Source organism: Saccopteryx leptura, chromosome 1, assembly GCF_036850995.1.
Source record: "Saccopteryx leptura isolate mSacLep1 chromosome 1, mSacLep1_pri_phased_curated, whole genome shotgun sequence".
NCBI lineage: Eukaryota > Metazoa > Chordata > Mammalia > Chiroptera > Emballonuridae > Saccopteryx > Saccopteryx leptura.
The window spans coordinates 96878759-96894754 of NC_089503.1; the positions used below are offsets into that span (position 1 = coordinate 96878759).

General features: G+C 35.7%; 1 protein-coding gene across 4 annotated transcripts in view; it reads right to left on the reverse strand.

The window, feature by feature from the left end:
* Positions 1-15996, reverse strand: part of ARHGEF12 (Rho guanine nucleotide exchange factor 12) — a 162261-nt gene that overhangs the window by 88400 nt on the left and 57865 nt on the right. For 2 of the 4 annotated variants that reach the window (XM_066371666.1, XM_066371663.1), the window contains exons 2-4: positions 9621-9644; positions 7876-7961; positions 6243-6299 (exon numbers count right to left, since the gene is read on the reverse strand). In XM_066371666.1, coding sequence (XP_066227763.1) covers positions 6243-6299; positions 7876-7961; positions 9621-9644 — 167 coding nt within the window. The remainder of the gene's footprint in view (positions 1-6242; positions 6300-7875; positions 7962-9620; positions 9645-15996) is intronic. The other 2 variants (XM_066371665.1, XM_066371664.1) reach the window with 1 other exon arrangement.

Genomic DNA, 15996 nt, shown 5'->3' on the forward strand with positions numbered 1-15996 from the left:
AGGGGCAGAGCATCGCCCCCTGGTGGGCAGAGTGTCACCCCCTGGTGGGCGTGCCGGGTGGATCCCGGTCGGGCGCATGCGGGAGTCTGTCTGACTGTCTCTTCCCGTTTCCGGCTTCAGAAAAAATTAAAAAAAAAAAACAAAAAACGGTTTCAAACGGAGAAACTTTAATTTTTGAGCACTCCTCTGGTGACATGAATATTAAATGTGAACACTGTCAGTCCTTAAACTTCAAGTTAGAAACTAATTGATTTGACCATGGCAAGAAAGGATTTTCTCAATGTTGCAAGTCCGGAAACTGTAGTTCCACTAATTGAGAATTATCCACCACTCTTGAATAAATTATTGACTAATCAGCATCCAAATAGCAAGCGGTGGCTCTTAAGAAATGTACCGCCAGTGGTTTCCTTCATTGCACTCTACTTTAAGCAATTAAGCAAGTAGAAGGGGGAAACCCCATAGGCTGCCCTGGGTAATTCAGTTTGAATTAGCAGACACCTTTGCACAAATCATTTTAATTACAATTTATAATATCTAGAACAGCGGTCATTTCGTACGACCACCGGGCTTTCTAGTATCTTAATAACTATTTGTACTTCTAGCAAATGAATGCCCAAATCCTTACTTCAGTAATACTAACCTGACAAACTATACAAGAATGAAGAATAGGAAGTCAATCAATATAAAATCAAAGTAAAAAAAAGTTAGGATCCTGACCAGGTGGTGGCACAGTGGATAGAGCGTCGGACTGGGATGCGGAGGACCCAGGTTCGAGACCCCCAGGTCGACAGCTTGAGCGCAGGCTCATCTAGTTTGAGCAAAGCTCACCAGCTTGGACCCAAGGTCGCTGGCTCGAGCAAGGGGTCACTCGGTCTGCTGAAGGCCTGTGGTCAAGGCACATATGAGAAAGCAATCAATGAACAACTAAGGTGTCGCAACGAGAAACTGATGATTGATGCTTCTCATCTCTCTCCGTTCTTGTCTGTCTGTCCCTATCTATCCCTCTCTCTGACTCTCTCTCTGTGTCCCTGTAAAAAAAAAAAAAAAAAAGAAAGTTATGAGCCTATTAAAATAGTCCAATGAAATGATGAAAAACTGAACAAAGTGGTGGCAATGGAACCAAATAATGAGGGATAAAAAATAATGTGATAATAGAATCAATGAGATCTTGTAAACAGCTGACTATAGAGGAAAAGTAAGAGGAGAAGTAAAAGATAACTATAAAAAAGTAAGATTAGGTTAATGGAAGAATACTACCACTAGAAGAATCAAGAAAATCAAGAGAGAGGAAGATTGATTTCTAACCACAGGGAACAATGACAAATTTCAGATTGGTCATTCTGAATTCAAAGGACAGTTACAGTGAAAGTATTTAGCAGTTAAAAAATATAAAACTAGAAAAAGAAATATCAGGGACAGAAACTCGGTCATGTCTACGTTTGTAAATGGGAAAAGTGATAAACACAAGACAAAACAATTATAAAGAGAAAAGAACCAGGTTGATACAATAATGTAGAAACCAAAGGGCATCAGCATTGTCAAATAGTTCAGAGAGAAGGGAAGAACTGAAAAAAGTTCATAGATATTCAAGTCAAATATTTCGGTTTACTTTCCCAATAGCACGTGTTCAGATGTCAGATTTCAACAAGTTAAAATGTGAATGTTTGATAAGGACATAGAAGGTTGATATTATAGAATGCTTTTTGCAAAGTTGAAGAAGAAAACAGAATAACAACTTGGTGAAAGTAAGAATAAAACCAACTTTCTTTTTACAGATATAAGAAGCTTAAATAAGAAAAAAGAATTATGGATGTTTGGGAGGTAGAAGAGGATAGAGGGAGGATAAATGGTGGTAGGAGACTTGACTTGGGGTGGTGAACTCACAATACAATACACAGATGATATATTACAGAATTGTACACCTGAAATCTGTATAATTTTATTAACCAATGTCACCTCAATAAAAAGTACATTTAAAAAAAGAAAAATATATGAATTTTTAAAACACACACTCTGAAGTATCCAAGTACTAACAGTTTGCCTCTGTTCTGGACTGTATCTTTATGTTCCCGAAAAAATTCATGTTAAGTGAGTGTTCTTCTCTCTCTACTCCCCTGACCTTCCGTTCCTCTCTCTCTTCCTCTCTCTCTCTCTCTCTCTCACACACTCTTCCTATGTGCTTGCACCAAGAAAGACCATGTGAGCCAAAGCAAGCCAGGAGAAGAGCTCTCACCAGAACCCAATCATGCTGGTAGCCTGATTTCATACTTCTAGCCTCCAAAACTGTTAGAAAAATAATTAAATTTCTGTTATTTAAGCCCAGTCTCTAGTACTTCGTTATAGCAGCCCAGCAGACTAAGACAGCTTTAAAAAGGCATGGGTTATTTCTTGTACAAAATGTTACCAGCTGGAATCTCTTCATGAAACCAAGACAGAGATTAGGAAGAAGTAATCTAATTCAAAATTCCCTTGTTAAATCTCTTATAGCCCTAAAAAAACACAAAATTTCTCCATTTCAGTATCAGCAAGAAAAATAGAAAATTAAGTATCATTAAAATTCCATAGCAAATAATATATCTGTATATGATGAAAAGACTCCAAAAGGTGCAGAGGTTAAAGTAAATGGATATGGAATAAATACTGACCTATTACATCAGATAGAAAATAGACAAAAACATTCACTATAAAACAAGCATTTGGTTTCCTTTTAAAATGAGCAAAGTAAATTTACCTGATAAAACAGCTCTAAAATGGCTAAGAAAGTTTTAATAATTTATAAGTGAATAACTGGCATTTGTGTTAAGTATTCAGCTAATGAATTTTACTCTAAGACAATATAATCTCAAAAGTTAGAAGACAGCTTGTTAAGAGACCCAACACTAAAGCAATGTCACTAGGTGCTTTGATTCTACTCTCCTATTTCAGTATGTCCAAACTTTCTTGGTTCCTTAGAGATTAGAGATTCTTTCTTAGCCATACAAACTACACACAGTCTGAGGAAGTCTATTCACACAGATGATAAAATACCTGTAATGCCAAAGAGATTTAAGTTAAAATGCTAACTGTTTGATAAACTCATCCCTCTGTAAGTGCTTTTTGAAGACTCATGGCTCAGTTCCTTCCAAAAAAGCAATTTCAAGAAACAAACACAGAGAATTCGGAACTTACTTCCCTATTACCACTTAAAATGTTCTATTACTACCAAGCCAATGGCATGTCTGAACTAGTGCTAATTCAGTGGAATATTACCATCCAAATCAAACAGCAAGCTTTCATATATGCCTATTATCTTATCATTCAAAGCAAACATCCTATCAGCTTAAGCAAACATCTAGGAAAATGGTGGAGGTGATAAAATACAACATTGTAAAAGCTACTCCAAATAAAAGGGGCTATAAAGATAGTGCTCTCATTCCTAAGGACAGAATAAGCCTAAGAAACTATACTGCTCACAAAAATTAGCCCTTTGAGTAGTACGAATGTTCATGTATACCTTTGTGCCTCCTGACCATCCAGAGTATGATCATAAAAAAACTTTTATTTTTAAACTGTGTAAGGCAACATTAAAAAAAGGCAAATGTAGGCCCTGGCCGGTTGGCTCAGTGGTGGAGCGTCGGCCTGGCGTGCAGAAGTCCCGGGTTCTATTACCGGCCAGGGCACACAGGAGAGGCACCCATCTGCTTCTCCACCCTTCCCCCTCTCCTTCCTCTCTGTCTCTCTCTTCTCCTCCCGCAGCGAGGCTCCATTGGAGCAAGGATGGCTCCTTGGCCCCTGCCCCAGGCACTAGAGTGGCTCTGGTCATGGCAGAGCGACGCCCCGGAGGGGCAGAGCATCGCCCCCTGGTGGGCAGAGTGTTGCCCCTGGTGGGCGTGCCGGGTGGATCCTGGTCGGGCTCATGCGGGAGTCTGTCCGACTGTCTCTCCCCGTTTCCAGCTTCAGAAAGATAAATAAAAAAAAAAAAAAGGCAAATGTATGTTCTCCTTGTTTCCATAAATTGGTTATCAAACAAACATGATTTAATAAAACTGTAACTGAAACTAATTTTATTTTTTGAAAAAACTCACTCTCGGGGTTCAGCAAGCATGAAAAAAACTCATTACTCAAAGGGTTAGGGGATATTTTATCGCTTCATATTCATTTTAAAATATCCCCTAATTTTTGTGAGCAGTATATACAGAACAGAGTCTTGAGAAATTCATAAGCTACTTCTTACTTATGTGGAACCAAATACTTTGGAAGGAAAAACATAAACTTTGGCATGGTATATACATTTTCTGTTGAACTAAATAGAAAAAGGACTGGTCACAAAACCCAAGTAAAGAACTATATATATGTATATAACAGAGAAGTATTTATTGTTTTATAAGCAAACACTGAGGCTTCATAATATTAGAAAGTATCTGATATTATGGGCTGAGTGTCAGGGGATATAAATTATAAAATGTCTTAAAAGGGTTAGGGACATTTTCATATTTCATTTTCCTTTCATGAATATCAAGCTAGAAAACAGTTATAACTGGGTAAACTTCTACTTGATAGACTTTTGGCTCCATTATAGAAGACAGTTTTCCTTTGATGCCAAATTTGGAATCATCTGAAAAGAAAATAACTTCTCAGTCTTTCAGAGATTATTTTTAAACTCTTGATTCCAGGCCCTGCTTCTCCTATTCACTTTTCTCAAAAACCTAATTAGATGTCAAAACAAGGAAAAAGGGAAGGTAAAACTGCAAGGAAAAGAAAAAATAAGGGCCCTAGCCAGTTGGCCTAGCAGTAGAACATCGGCCCAGCATATGGAAGTCCCAGGTTCAATTCCCGGTCGGGGCACACAGAAGAAGTGACCATCTACTCCAACCCTCCCCCTTCTCTATCTTTCTCACTTCCCTTCTGCCAGGGCTCAAATGGTTCAAGTAAGTTGGCCCTGGGCGCTGAGGACAGCTCCATGGCCTTACCTCAGGCGCCAAAATAGCTCGGCTGCGAAGCAACGGAGCAGAGGCCCCAGATGGGCAGAGTATCACCCCATAGGGGGCTTGCCAGGTGGATCTGGGTCAGGGCGCATGTGGGAGTCTGTCTGTCTGAGGAGGGGAGGGGAGGGGAGGGGAGGGGAGAAAAAGGAGAGGAGGGGAGGGAAGGGGAGGGAAGGGGAGGAGAAAAAAGAAAAAAAACATGTATGAGTTTCACAAATATGGTTTACATTGTCTTTGGAAGACAGGCTACAATTTGGAAATAGTGTCTCAATCTTCTGTTACAAAAATTGACCATTCTGGTTAATCTGCTCTTTGTAAAGATTTTTAAAAAGTGTCATTTTGAGCCTGACCAGGCAGTGGCGCAGTGGAGAGAGCGTTGGACTGGGATGCTGAGGACTCAGGTTCGAAACCCTGAGGTTGCCAGGTTGAGTTCGGGCTCATCTGGTTTGAGCTAAAGCTCACCAGCTTGGATCCAAGGTCGCTGGCTTGAGCAAGGGGTTACTCGGTCTGCTGAAGGCCCACAGTCCAGGCACATATGAGAAAGCAATCAATGAACAACTAAGGTGTCGCAATGAAAAACTGATGATTGATGTTTCTCATCTCTCTCTGTTCCTGTCTGTCTGTCCCTACCTAACCCTCTCTCTGACTCTCTCTGTAAAAAAAAAAAAAGTGTCATTTTGAAATTTTCCCATTCAGAATAAGGTTTGGGAAAACTTATAAAAGACACAGACAAAATTCTTCAAGTTACAAAAATAAAATACTTAAGGTATTTTTGCTGTTGTGCATGAATCATACAAGAATATTTCCAGAAGATGAGGCAATTAAAAATAAACAAATTTTTAAAAATTTCAAAGAACTGCTAACACACATTAAATTACAGCAGCACTATATTTAGAGGAAAAGACTGATAGCACTAATGAAATTCTACATGATCCAAACACTTCAAATGGGACATGGGAAGAAGATAACAAGAATTCAACGCCCATTCACATTATACGGAGGAACCTGATCCAAGCATATTGGAGACAATCACTTTCCTAACATGAACAAAATGAAAGAGAAGATGAATAATGTGGCCTATTCTTACTCTACAATGTTAATTTCTAGCAACCTTAAGCTTCCACTTCATAGTCACACTGAAACCCCAGGCTCCTTTTCCCTGCGGTAGTAGATCATGCCATGCAGAACAGACACAGAAAGACTGTAGTTATTTTTTAAAAGGAAACAGCATGAAGCAAGCTCCAAAGGTGCAAGGCTGAATTGGCTATATAAGCTTACCATATATCTCGGATCTACTCTCCTCTGAACTAGACTTTGTCTTCTTGGAGGAGCTATCTGCACAAGAGCGGGAGAAAAGGAGAGAGATATAGCAAATATGGAGACCAATATAAGGGGAAAAATTCATGGGGGAAAAAAGGATGAATCATGATCAAGTTAAATCGTGCAAACACAAAGTATGAACATCACAGGTGACAGCACTTAGAATAGTCACGAACAGCATAGGTAATGACATATTTTAAAGATTTACCAAAGAAAAGACAGTGCAATAAAAATATGTTTAAACAGAACAACACATGAATAGTCTACAGAATATATCAGCTGACAATTTTACAGATAGCAAAAGCACTAAAAATGATAATAATCTCATTATGAAGCACTGCATATCGCATTGCTAAATCTGTCTCTGGAGATGGTCACAGCACAGATGAACAATATAGAATAAGTCAGTTTAACAAGACAATAATACTTTTATGAATACAGGGCAGAAACTTGTGAACCTCATTAGCAAGACAACAGCAGGTCATATAAATAAAAGCCCTGAGCCTCATGATGTAAAATTAGGTAACAAAAATAAAGAATTATTTTTTAATGGAGATCCAAAAGTTACATGTTACATACTCCCACCACCTAAACTTTCTAAATTGATGACCGGGGTTTCATTTTTACCTACTACCCAATATGCAGGTAAATTATTAGCTATTTGCTTTCTATTCTTTCCTTCTTAAATACTTACAATATTTTTCAAAATAAAAGAGCAGTTTATACTAAAAGCATGAAGCATCTTAATTAGACACAAAAATATACTTACTCTCTATTAAAAATTTTAAATGTATTTCTAAATTAAAATATCTAAAAATAGATACATTTATGAATCTGGGAACCTCAGTACTTACGTTATCTTTTGTCATAGGAACATACAATTGAATAAAATTGTATACAAAGAACATATATCAGTTTCAAATGTAGAAAGCAAAATTATAGAGCAATTTTTATAAATCAGAGAATTTACAAAGAGAAAGCAAGAGTTCAAATTATATGTATAAAAATAAAAAATATATAGTCAAAAGTCTACTAACATGAAAACTCTAGAAAAGAGCAACACTACTGAGGTAGAAAGACAACTCTGCGTTCAAAATAGTTCTTGAATGAAGAAAAAGGATCTTTTCACTTGCTTACTCTAAAATGAGACGATAAGTAATTTTGAAGTTGTATTTTATCTACTCCAGACCTGAATTTTTAAATGACTAAAGAAATTGGTAGTTGTTATAGACTTGATTTTATCACACACTACTGGTTTAGACCCATGATTTATCTTAAACTAAGTCCTTGCGTCCTTGCTTGGTCTTATTACCCAATTATGATATAAAAACTATTTCTGTTATCATCACTATATTCAAAATAATACACTCTACAGTGATGCTCCCATAGTGGAATCCATAGTATTGAAAGTTAAAAATGTTAGTATTTCTTCTGAATGCAAAGGTTTTATATTACATAATTATAGAGGAAGGAGAGTTCTAAACAGAAGTCCTACTCTGAAACAGGTGTTTTAGGTAGGTAAGGAGCTTAAGCTATAGTATTCTGAGGTTTACTTCTCTCAATATTCTTTAGAAGAAAAAAAGTGTTTTACCTGTGGGGTCAAAATCATGTGATGCACTGCGTTCAACTTTCTGCTTCTTATCTGTTGTTGACTCTCGATTCAAAATACTTCCATGCCTAAATTAAATCAAAGCAATCAAATATTTACTACAAAAAAGTGATTAGAATAAAAAGCTCTATTTAAATATCTCATATGTCTTACAAAGAGAAACCAAGAAAGCATTTACCTTAGTCTCATAAACCACTCTAATTTATATTTTTAAAAAGTTTTAAAATTCAGTCTCGGTTATAAAAAGTGTTTAAAATTATAAAAGTAGTATTCAGTAATAAAGTCTGTTTTATTCTTAGAAATAACTGCTTAAATTCTTTTAGTGGTTTTCAAAGGCTGATCATTATTATTTTCATTTAATAGGTAAAAAAAAACATGCCTACAAGTAATTTAACACATTTCTCAAACCTACATATAACATGGTCAAGTTCAAAATCACTATGTAAATATAGCACTGATGACAGCAGTTGGAAAAAAATAATCTCGGGGAAGCCTCACTTAAAGTCTGCCTATAGTTCTAACACAGGACTCTTAGCCAAGCCCAGATAACACTAGAATTATTACTTTTTATATGGCCTACCAAATTCACTGATAAGATAATGGCTAGGCAGTAAATAAGACCTATAACTATAATACATAACTATAATACATACACTACTAATTAATTGAAATGCCAAGATTAGCATCAGTATACTAGATTATGGTGTCACTAAAAATGATAAATATACTATTAATAATTAGGAATGACACACTACTGACATTTTAAATAATATTTATGACAATATGACAGACAGATGTTGAAGAACAAGTGTTGAAAAAGAAGCATTTAATCTCTGGAAATTAATAAATATGGAGATATGGATATAGATACAGACATTTGAACGTTCTGGATTTTTTCCTTACTGTCTTAAAGTAATTAAGACTGATCCAGTTTGCCAAAGTTCATTTACTAAAGGCAGTTACAGCTACCCAGATGATGAAAGACATCAAAAACTGGTAATCCATTTATACTCCCAGAGCTATTCACAATTAAAATCAGTCACAATAGATTTTAAAATTAAATCTCGGCCCTGGCCAGTTGGCTCAGCGGTAGAGCGTCGGCCTAGCGTGCGGAGGACCCGGGTTCGATTCCCGGCCAGGGCACACAGGAGAAGCGCCCATTTGCTTCTCCACACCTCCGCCGTGCTTTCCTCTCTGTCTCTCTCTTCCCCTCCCGCAGCCAAGGCTCCACTGGAGCAAAGATGGCCTGGGCGCTGGGGATGGCTCTGTGGCCTCTGCTTCAGGCGCTAGAGTGGCTCTGGTCGCAACATGGCGATGCCCAGGATGGGCAGAGCATCGCCCCCTGGTGGGCAGAGCGTCGCCCCATGGTGGGTGTGCCGAGTGGATCCCGGTCGGGCGCATGCGGGAGTCTGTCTGACTGTCTCTCCCTGTTTCCAGCTTCAGAAAAATGAAAAAAAAAAAATTAAATCTCTTCATCAGGAGTGACATTAAATATCGATTTGAGCAAACTTTTAAAATGTATATATTAAAAACATTAAAAATATATTTAAAAAGTCATCTTTCAGAAAAAATAGAAACACCCGTTACATTTTAAATTTGTAAAACATTTTGAAATTTTAAAATAAAATCTACATTTTCAAACACCACAAAAAACCTATCATAATTTCAAAGGAAGGCTTCCAGATAAAATTTAACCTAAATGTATAGAGTGAAACTAAACAACTTACCTTACAGGTTTTTTGAGGGGAAACCTGAAACAAAGTTAAAAAAAAAAAAAAAGGATAAAGGTAATTATTTCAGTTGTAAGACAGTCATTAAATTTATTGCATTCTACTAAACCAGAATAAAGGATTTAAATTTTATGCTAACTTTCCCAAAACAATTCAACAAATAGGTGAAATAAGAAGCTGGATACCATTTTTAATACCTTAAATACTTTGTTAAATCTTAAATTGCAGGTGTACTGACCATCAACTGTCTCTGAGTATGGGTTCCCTTTTGAAAAATCCAAATAAAAATAGCAACAGCTAAATTTATTGAGGGCTTACCAGATGTTTACATATATTATCATATTTAATCCTAAAAAAATAACCATGAAGATATTATTTCCATTTTACAAGTTAAAAACAAACGAACAAACAAAAAACCAAGGCAAAGAGAATATATAAATATTTAGAGAGAGAGACAGAAAAGGAGAAAGAGAAGGGGAAGGAGGAGATGAGAAGCATCAACTTATACTTGGTTCACTTTAGTTGTTTACTGAGTGCTTCTCATACGTGTCTTGAACAAGGGGCTCAAGTCCAACCAGTAACCCCTTTCCCAAGCCAGTGACCTTGGGATCATGTTGATGATCCCATGCTCAAGCCAGCAATCCTGTGCTCAAGCCAAAAGAGCCAATCAATGCTCAGGCCAGGGACTTTGGAATTTTGAACCTGGAGCCTCAGTGTCCCAAGTCAACTGCACCACCCCTGGTCAGGCTCCTCTGCCAGAGCTATTATAAATTGAATATTGGTTATTTCTGAACTGAGAAAAGTAGTTCACAATAAAAATAACAATTTATCAAAGGCTTTTATTTCCAACTTGACAAACTGGGACATTATCACTTTTTTTAATATATCCTATACAGTTTCTAAAAATAACTTCCTTTGAGGCCATCATTAAATTATACAGTATCATTTTAGATTTTATTTATTTTTAATTGAATTTATTGGGACAACGCTGATTAACAAAATTATACAGGTTTCAAGTACACAATCCCAGTGTCTTTTTAGACTTTCAACTATTCACTTCCAAAAACCAAGCAGAGAACTGTCACAGAAAAAATTGACTCTCAAACTAAAGTATTCTCATCCCCCTGAATACCATTCAAACCATCAAATCCATGTTTATATAAGATAGTAACATCATTAAACAAATATAAGCAATAAACTGGACTCTATAATATAAATTCAGCATATATAAAATAGGGATCACACATGTTTTTAATTTGATAGGGATTGAACGCTTGACCTTGTTTCAAATATCTGTTATAGAATACGTATGTGAAATAATAAAAATGAGAGGGGATAAAAGTCCTCTTAATCTGGGATGAATATATTTTCCAAAAAATTTTTACATAAACCACATTGTAATTAAATGTTCAAATGTTGTAAATTAAAATAAGAATTGCACAAAGTTTGTTAGGACACACTGCTTTCTGCAAATTTGCCAAAAGATACAATCACACTTCTGAAAAAGTATAAAGTCTTAGGTAACTTTCACCTTTTGCATTGAGGTGTCACTGAGATAAGCTCCAGCATTAATCTGAATTTGAGAATATTTCTATCAAGTACCAACATAATTACAGGGATAGTCTTTTATTTCTAAACTCATAGGAGAAGGAAAAACAAAACTATAAAAACTCCCAAATCACAGTTTATTTATTAATGATCTGCTTACCAGAGTATGTTATGCATTCATCTCCTGAATACAAAACTTGAATCACAGCCTATCTATACTACAAAGCTAAACAGACAAGGATTTCCCCCAAACTCACAATACAAGGAAACAGTTGTCCATATGGCAAATATAGTAACCAATAAATTATACAAGAATAAACTGTTTTGCATATATACAACTGTAAACCTACTTTTGCCCCTCCTTGAATATATGTATATGTATGTATGTATATATATACAATGTGCCCTCTCATCAATAATAAGGAGGTATACAACATCAACATAACTCTTCACTAGTAATGTTAACCTTAGTCATTTGGTTAAGGTAGTGTTTGCCAGACTTCTCCCTATAAAGTTATTTTTTTTCTCTTTCCATACTACATTTTAGAAGTCAGCAACTAAATCCAACCCATACTAGGATCTGGAAAGATTAACCTCCACCACATGGAGGAGGAAGAATTGACACATATGCTTTGGAATTTTTCTGTAAGGAGGATTTGTGTCTTCTCCACTTATTTATTACACCATCATTTATATCAGTATGAACTCATGTATATTTATTTTATACCTTGAGTTATAATCCAATACTATATTATTTTCTTGCTCTAATTGTTCCAGCTTAAGCACTGAGAGTTCTTTCAGATTAGCACCGTGTTCACTTAACACCCTTATCCTTTAGTTTTTGAGTCCTTTCTTGTTTCTGGGCCTATAAGGTGCTCTAGCTCATCTTGTATATTCCCTACTCCAGCCCTAGCATAAATCATTTTTCCAAGGAGACATTTTACTGCAGAATGGTATTTAGAAACAAAGATCATGGTGCTGGGTGAGCTTGCTATTATTACTAGGCCCTATCACTGTCTGTAAGCCCTATCAGCTTGGAAATTTACATACATCTCTAATTGTTTCTATATCTATCCCTGTGTATATATATGTTAAGCTAAACATGAGTTTATAGTGAAGTCTCTGATTCTAATCCAGTACCACAGGGTTTATTCATCTTCCCTCCTAGCTAAACTCACCTTTCTGATAATGCCAAATTTAGCTCCCATGAAATTTTTACTCCTGGGAGAAACGGCACTTAACAATGATGTAGTGTTCTTTTTATGTTTATGAATACATATGTAAATATACACACAAATAAATATACAAATGTTCTTATTTATATACATAATATATAGTTATATATACTTATATATTTATATCAATATATTGTTAGAATTTATAGAACTCCATATTTCAATCTAAACTGTTAAATTTATAGGCATAAAGCTATTCACAATATTATCTTATTATTCTCTTAATAATTATAAGTGTTGTGATATCATCTCTTTCATTCCTGAGTCTGGTAATGTTTATCTTCTCTTTTAAGTTGATGTCATTGATTTTAGATCTTCTTTCTCTTTTTCTAATGAGTGTTTAGTGCTAGAACTTTCTAAATAACGTTTCAGTGGCATCAAATGAATTCTGATATATTAAGTTTTCATTTTCATTTGGCACAAAATAATTTCCTATTTCCTTTATGATTTCTACTTTGATCTATGGATTATTTAGAATTATGTTATTTAATTGCCAAATATTTGGGGATTTTCCAGAGATTTTGCTTTTATTGACTTCTAATTTAATTCCATTGTGGTCAGAGAACATAATTAAATTTAGTTTTAAGTATGACTAAACTTTTTAATTTATTAAAACTTATTTTATGGCCCAGAATGTTCTATCTTAGTAAATATTTCATGTGCACTATCAAAAAAAGGCTTATTGTGTTGTTGGTTAGAATAATCTATAAATGCAATTTGATCGAATTGGACAGTTGTTAAATATTCTACATATATCCTTGATGATTTTCTATCTACTTTCAATTATCAAGGGATACTATAACCACTGATGATTGTGCATTTGTCTATTTATTCCTGCAGTTATGTCAGTTTTTGTTTCATGAATTTTGAAACTATGTTACTAGATAGATGCATAAAAATTTAGAATCGCTACATGTTCTTTTTTCTTTTTTAAGTCAGAGGAGGAGATAGTGAGACATGTGCACCAACCAGAATCCACCCAGCAACCCCATCCGGGGCCAATGTTCCAATCAACTGAGCTATCCTCAGCATTTAGGGCCACACTCAAACCAACTGGATGACTGGCTGTGAGTGTAGAAGAGAGAGAGAAGGAAGAGTGGGAGGGGGAGAGAAGAAGATGGTCACTTCTGCTGTGTGCCCTGACCCGAGATCGAACTCATAATGCCCATACACAGGGCCGACACTCCATCCAATGAGCCACAGGCCAGGGCCTATGTGTTCTTTCTAAATTAAGCCCTTTCTCACTATAAAATGATTTTTCTTTATCCCTGGTATTACTTTGTAATGTAGTCACTTAGCTTTCCTTTGATTGTTAGTATGGCCTATCTTTTTCCATCCTTTTACTTTTAAACTATGTGTTTTTATTTTTAAGGCATGTCTCTTGAAGGTAGCATATAGTTGGGCTTTGCTGTTTTATCCAATCTGATAATATCTGCCCTTTAACTGGCATATTTAGACCCTTTACCTTTAATGTGATTACTGATATGAATAGGGGTTATGTCTGTCATCTTGCTATTTGCTTTTTATTTGTCTCATCTGGTCTTTGTTTCCCATTTTCACTTTTAATGCCTTTTTAGATTGAATTATTTTAATCAACTGATTTTTAAAACAATTTTAATATCCTATTAAAGGTTGAGGTATATAGCAAAATAGGACCAAAAATAAATAAATAAATAAACCTCACGGAAATGGACAACAGTGCCTGGGATTGGGGGGTGGGGGGATATAGGGGATTAAATGGTGATGGACAAAGACTTGACTTGGGTAGTGAACAAATAATTTGGTGTACATTGATGTGTTACGGAATTGGGCATCTGAAACATGTATAATTACATTAACCAGTGTCACCCCGATAAAATTCAATTAAAAAAAACCCATATTATCTGAAGGTAAGTACTATGTTCTGATTGTGTATTCTAATTAACCAGTATAGTGCTGAGATATACTTCACAATTCATGTTTGCTAAATGAATTCATTAATTCAAAAATATTTTCTTTCAAATTATAGAGGTTAGAGGATATAAGAACTTCTCATTCCAGAAACCACACCCTTCTAAGAAAACCCCAACTTTATTCAGTTACCTACTACTTTCCTCAGAGCTCAGCCGACTCAGGGGAAGCTGACCCCATATGCAGCAACAGAGATGGGCTATTTTGGCCAATGCTAATTCCATTCTTGAGTAAATGATTGTTACAGAAAAAGACAATGAGAATGGAACAAAATTTACTGGAAGCATCTGTGAAAGTGTTTCTTACTCTTAAGAGAACAAAAAGAACTTCTTTCCATCTCTCCCACTAGATGTAAATGAGGAAGTAGTCCTGACTGCTACTTAGCATCAATCCTTAGAACCAGTGTAAGATGAAGCTGATACTGATGGCAAAGAGTAGGAAAATGGAACGAACCTGTGCCTTTGATAGTTAAACCATTAAGTCAAGAATCTCCTACCTTTAGACTTTTTTATGTGAGCCAGTAAATGTCGTTACTGCTTGTCAATTTGTCTTAGGTTTCCTGTTACAGACAGCCAAATGCACAGGGTTACACAAACAGCAAGCTAGCTGTGCCAAGCACTGTTCTAGACACTGAAAATTACCTCACTGAACAAATAAGGCCTCAGCTCTCAAGAAGCTTACATTCTACAAGACAGACTAAACAAACAAATAGTTGTACCAAATAATTTCAGATAGAGCAGATAGAGATAAGTGCTATGAGAAAAATAACAGAGATGTGTGCGACTGTGACTAAATGAGTGAATTTAGTTTGTTCAAAGATCCCTAAGGCCTTAGATCTGACACCTAAATGAGGTAAAGGAGCCAGCCATGAAAAGCATTATAAACAAGGGAACAGATAGTACAAAGGTCATAAGGGAGAAGCTTAGTGTGTTTGAAAAATACAGTTTACTGTACTTGAGCATAGAGAATGACCAAAAGAGTACTGCCGAAAGGAGCAACAGATGTATAGCAGCCAGAGAATTTAAAAATGTTAGCCATGTAAACAAATTTGGGTTTTATTCAAAATACAACGAAACACCACTAGCAGGTTTTAAGTCATGACATGATTTATGTCTTAAAGGGGCACTCTGATGAATAAATAAACCTTTATATTCCATAGATTTAAATACTAAGAAAGTTAAATTCATTCTATGTTTACACTTAACATCAACTACTTATGGCGTACCTAATATGTGGAGAACACTATAAAAGTTTATAATGCTGATATATTATTCTATCCTCACCAAGCATGAATTCCACATTATCTTGAGTTTATATTTTATTTAGGAAAAAATGAAAGTAAAAAAGATAAACTAGCAAAGAATGGAAGGGAAGGCTATTAAATTGTTCTTTCTATCCTAACTTCTCCAGATAATGTCTGAAACTTGTAGATTTTTTTAAGCATAACATGACTGAGAGGCAACTTAGAACTATAGTTCAGCCATTTAATCTCTGCCCAGGCAAGTGCTTCAGCCCTACCCTAACACAAGTATTTGGATTTTCAAGGGCTGATGTCAGGATTTTTTCACAGAAGCAGAACAGCATTTACATACAGGCCAGAGAAGGAAAAAACGGTCTTCTCCAGCAATTATACTCAATGT